Source organism: Aplysia californica, unplaced genomic scaffold (assembly GCF_000002075.1).
Source record: "Aplysia californica isolate F4 #8 unplaced genomic scaffold, AplCal3.0 scaffold00666, whole genome shotgun sequence".
NCBI lineage: Eukaryota > Metazoa > Mollusca > Gastropoda > Aplysiida > Aplysiidae > Aplysia > Aplysia californica.
In genome coordinates, this window is record NW_004797936.1 from 345,971 (window position 1) to 351,606 (window position 5,636).

The 5,636-nt window shown below is 41.7% G+C and overlaps 1 protein-coding gene across 1 annotated transcript in view; it reads left to right on the top strand.

Moving 5' to 3' along the window:
* Positions 1–1,005: 1,005 nt before the first annotated feature.
* The window catches only part of LOC101857058 (tenascin-R-like), an 8,930-nt gene continuing 4,299 nt past the window's right edge, over positions 1,006–5,636 (top strand). Inside the window, exon 1 of the mRNA XM_005108178.1 lies at positions 1,006–1,212. Within this exon, the coding sequence (XP_005108235.1) occupies positions 1,006–1,212 (207 nt within the window). The remainder of the gene's footprint in view (positions 1,213–5,636) is intronic.

The window sequence follows — 5,636 nt, forward strand, 5'->3', positions numbered from 1 at the left end:
AAGAAGTTAGCAAACCTAACACATTTTTTCTAACGAAATGAAGCTAAAATTGACTTTTATATTGTCAATAAGAGATCAAGTTTAATCACCTAATCATTTAAGTAAGGAAGTGGCTATCCTCACCCGGGGTGAGAATAAAAACCCTACGATTGACCTCTCACCCCGGGTGAGACTTGCCAGCGTTGGCTATTCTCACCCAGTGTGAAACAAGACCTGTTTTTCCTAATTTCGAAATACGTTCTATCGGTGTGGATGATCAAATTGACAAAAGCAAAGAAAAAAATGACGTTATAGCACAAAAGTAAGCTAATTTGATCGTCTACAAAGATGCTAGGCCTATGGCTCTTTCACTTTTCGAATCGAGCCGAACTACGCGGGTCGCCATTTTGTTTTGCCCGGAAGTTCTCGCAAGATCTACTCCTCCCCCTTCTCTCTCTCTCTCTCTCTCTCTCTCTCTCTCTCTCTCTCTCTCTCTCTCTGTCGGCAATTTATTAAATCTGCACCCTGCAACTAGATTACAACTAGATCTAGATTCGATACTTTAGTAAAGGCAGAGTCCAGGGAAAAACATCAATTAAATTCGTGTGGTGCAGATGAGTAAAGAGAGACCAAAACAATCTCTCTATTGCGACTATCATTGCACATCACTTCGCCTAATACATGTTCCGGTAGATTTAACTACCTATAAATAGATGGAAGTTTGACCCGTGTCAAAGGTTGGGAGGTGGTTGACGATTCGGGAGGTGGCTGCGGGTTGACAAAAGGGAAAAGCCTCATAGAGTTGACGATTTTGGAAATTTGATGTTGTTGAATAGCGTTCCAAGCGTTGGTTAAGCTTTGAATCAACTGAGCGTTGCTCTGAGGAGCGGGATTCATATCTGGGATTTTAGGCCCGAAAATACTCCGCACATTTTCAATCGGGTTCATGTCGGGTGATACTGCTGGCCAGGGATGGATGAAACCGAATTGTTGTTGTGCGAGGTAAGCTTGTGTCACCCTGGCACGATGGGCTCGAGTGTTGTCCTGTTGTACGGTGTAGCCTGGATGGTTCTGCACAAACTGTGCCACACGTGGCTGCAAGATGGTGGCTACGTAGTTGGCGCCATTCTATGCTGTCGGAGCATGTACCAGTGCCGTCCTGTGGTCTGTTGTGATTCCGCCCCAGACCATCACCTGCCCATATCCCCGGTCAGGGATTTTATGTACACACTGGTCAGCAAACCTTTCATTTCGACGGCGATATACCCGCACTCGACCATCGTAGCGACCTAGGACAAATCTAGACTCATTTGTGAAAAGGACCTGAGACGAATATCCATCTGTGTGCTCACTGGTTGGTGTTGCGGGAGGGTTCTTGGCGGGTCTCTTGTACTTCCAGTGTTCATGAACCTGGTCTGCAGAGTGTAGATGGTTTCCCATGCTACAGTTAAAAATCCTTGCTACATCCGCCACTGGAACGCCTGCTTCGAGATGCCCGACAGCACGACCTCGCTCGTCTGCACTGAGACGCGGCATGACTGAAAGTCGATGTTTTTCTAGATTTCTGAAGCTTGCAGTTCAAATGCAAACGATGTTTTCATAAATATATTACACACCTTTTGTAGGTTTTGAAATAAGCTACACATTGATATCAAAGGCAGCACAGAAAACTCATGCTTAACAGAATAAAAAGTTAACAAATGAAATCATACTAAACACATAGAATTGAGCAAATCCACTTAGTTATGCTGTCAAAATTGATTCAGAAGATAGTAAAACCAACACACTGCACTGTACATAAATATCATCATCATCCGTTTTGATTTGATAGTATTATGTTCATAGAAAATTTGTCAAGTTTCTTTTGGAAAAGAGTATATAAGCACATGAAAATGTAAAATTTAAGAGAATTTTATTTTCAACATCAATTGCGAGAGTGAACATCGTACGCTTGCATCAGAGTCTCAACAGGGATGACCGTGTACACTCAGCCACCAGGTTTTCGCTTGTACGTTCTGGGCATTTTGTAACAATGCAGATGTTCGAAGATTTATATGTTAGTTTGTTACTGGTACAAGGGTAACAAATCTGTTCTTAAATCTGTGCTATATACATTAACTTTCACCCGTGAGTTTCATTTAAAAGTTAAAAGGTACACAGTATCGTCCCATAGAAAACAATATATCAGACGCCATTTCTTCAGATTTGGGGGGGGGGGGGGAGGGCTTTAAAACTCCATGCTGAGGAGATATAATCATTAAAAAATTATTTTATGATGTGAAAAAAGTAAATTACCAATCAGTACCAGAACATAAAAAAGAAAAGAAAAGCCCATCTTTGATCAAAATAAAGTAAGGTGACATGTAAGAAGCAGTAGTCCTTATGGTCTAAGTAACCCCAGTTTGGCCAGTGGAAGTGGACACCAGGGTTACTTAGGCCACCCCACCCCCCTCATAGCCAGACAAGAAGGAAATTATCAACTAAAATTAGAATTTTCAATCTAATAAGCCATATATAAGAACCTAATTATCAATGTTAAAAGCATGTGGTGCTACAGTGTTTGAAAATTTCAGCACATGGTGGTAACCGTCTTTGCTCAAGAATAACTTTTCACAAAATATTTTCTATTGATCTACTTGTACATAAAGATTAATGAAAATGGTATATATTTTTATTTGATCTAATTACAAGTACCTAGACTAATTACAATGGTCATAAATAAATGGCATTCAAATATTGATTTATCTTTTTTCCAGTAAGTGGCCTAAGTAACCTCCGTTGGTCCGACTCACCTCCCACAGTGCCCTGGTCAGAAGTCAGTCCCCTGCTCTCTGTACGCCGACGTTCTGTGTCCTCTCCCTTCTTTTTTTCCTTTTTTCTTTTCCCCTCCGTAGGCTTCATTGGAGCCTTTATTTTTTCTGGGGTTTATAAGAAAATTCCACCACAAGAATCATTCAGTCTGGGGCTCATGATTCTCTTGCTCTCGCAGATTCATTCAACAAATGGTCTGATTTTTTTAAGCACAAGGGGCTGTCCCGAAAAATGCTGTTTTGAGAAAATCGAAGGTAACGTTTTTGCCCCTTGTTCAGTTTCTTTAAAAGACAAGGAGAGTTTTCTGTATAACCAAACAAATATAAATTTCTCATTCGGTCACCTGCGTTCCATATACAACTTCATTTTATTTAATAATTCATTTTACTTCCTTCACTCTTGATCTGTGATCTCTTAGGGCGACCACATAGAGAAAGCCTCTCGAGGTCGCACTTTTATCAGCCGCTCTGTCAGCTGCTGCTTTTTCTTTCCTCATTCATACATACTATCGTCATTTTTTCCCTCTACTTTTTTTGTATGTTTGTCATTCTCTTGTGACAACATTACAGTATAATATACATTGGGGGGGGGGGGTATCCCACTCAGTCCTGACTTTGGAAAGGGCCTGCTTGACCGCACATAGAGAACGCTGTTACACATGGCCGTTTATCATTAAGTGTATGCATTCTTCATAGAAAGGGAGACGGTATTTTACGTTTTTTAAATTGGAGTTCTAACGTACACTGATGATATGAGCTCATCTGAGTCCATGTTTGAGTCACTTGCTACATCAAACTGTAGGCGTAAGTAAAAGCACTGCTTTGGTACTATCGCAACATGAAAACAAGTCCACTGACAGCTTTGGACGGCCTTGGAAAGAATGTAGTTTGGATTCCGCGAAAAACGTCAGTGCCGCTCCTCACTTGCGCCTCCTCAATGACAGCTTTGTCTATGTGGGACGCAACGGTTTTCATTTGGGGATTCTTTAAATTTCACTGCCTCGGACAATGCGTTTACGTGAGAATCGCTTTCTCTATGTGGTCGCCCTATAGTCATATTATGAGCTCCAAGGGGTGGATGTCAACAGAGAAGTCCAAACGCGGAATCAGGCTTAGAGCTCCAACACAGTGCGTCCAGCATCAGACCAGCAACAGCACAGCGTCTGTCAAGCATTTTGCTGGGTCTTTGCTGTGCTGGTGTCGTGTTGTATGACATAATGTAGTGTACCCGTCACTGTTCCAGCGTGTTGTGTGTAGTACGGAATTCGAATTGAAACATGGCAGCTGAAATATTAACAATTTTATATTGTTTGAAAAAAAGACGTTGTCATACTAGAAGAAGGTTTTGGGTTCATAACATCCATCAACGAAGAGAAACTTACGGCGAATTCCACCATCTTGTAGATGAAGTTTTAAGTGATGAGGAGAAATGCCTATCATACATTCGGATGAAACCAAGTACTTTTTACATGCTTCTTGAATTGATTGGACCCCATATTGCAAAGAGAGAGACACATTTTCGAAAATCGATCCCTGCTAAAGAACGGCTTGTGATAACTTTGAGGTAAGAACAATTCAAATATAAATAATAAATATATAGCGCTTTCCCCGGCCCATATGTTAGCTCAGAGCGTTTTACAATACTACTCCTGACGGGCAACGCACATATGACATTTAGGACACCACATGCAGCCAGTTAGGCGCTTTTACAATCATTTTTTGACAAGGACAACACACATTACCACGATTCGGTTTCGTCCTCATCGAGGCTCAAACCCACGACCCCCCGATCCACGGACCGGCGCTCTGACCACTTGGCCACCAACGCTCATAAGTTTATAACTTAGGCTATTTATCATTACTAATTGCTAAATTATTTGAAAGCCTTCTTAAAGTCAACAAGGGCACTTTGTGAATGCTAGAATTTCATTGAGCATGATTGGCTTCATTTACCAAACTAAGGACATTTGTTTTTGGGTATTTCGTTATAACGAAGAAAATGACACAATGTAGACATATTAGGGGCCGTTCACAAAACATGTGGATAAATTTTGACCATTTTGGACCCCCCCCCCCCCCCCTTTTTGCAGGTGTGGACAAATGACACCCCCTCCCCTTCCACACACACACACCCCACTAGCTGTCCATATGGTTTGTGAACGGCCCCTTACATGAATTTGATTGATTCCACAAAGCTTTTAATTTTTATCTTTTTATTGATCTATTTCACTTTTTTTTTATCAACACACACACACACTTGTTCACTGAAACTAAGACAATGTGCAATGGAAAAACTGGATGTAATTTATTTGTATTGCTGGTACTGGTGATACTGGTATGGGTCGCCTGGTGGGGAGGAAATTGGATCAACTTGTGAGCCTGCAGTTGCTGGGACATACTGGTTATATTGGTACGTGTTGTTATCGGCAAAAGCTGAAGAAGATGCGGGTGATGGGGTTGGAGTCCGAGATAATGCATCGTTGCTTTCATACTGTGGTGATGATCTTAGAGCTGTATTGTTGACCTCTCCACGGAACTCAAATTTGGATATTGGGTCCAACCCTTTCATCACCGGTAACAAACTCAACAGGAACTGTTCGTCATCGTCCTGGGGTGGTTTTTGTGTCTGTTGTTGTTGCAACCCTTTAAGGGATTGTAGAATTTCAATGTCGAAAGCGGATGGAGAGGTAGATCTAGATCCTCGGTCTTGGGGATACGGGGGATACGGTCTTTTCCTGGCATGCCGTTTGGGAGTAGCAGATGAGTTTGTAATATCTGAAGTATGGCTTGGACCAGGTTGGGGATTTGTGAATGGACTTCCACCCCGTGAAAACACATCAATGTTGA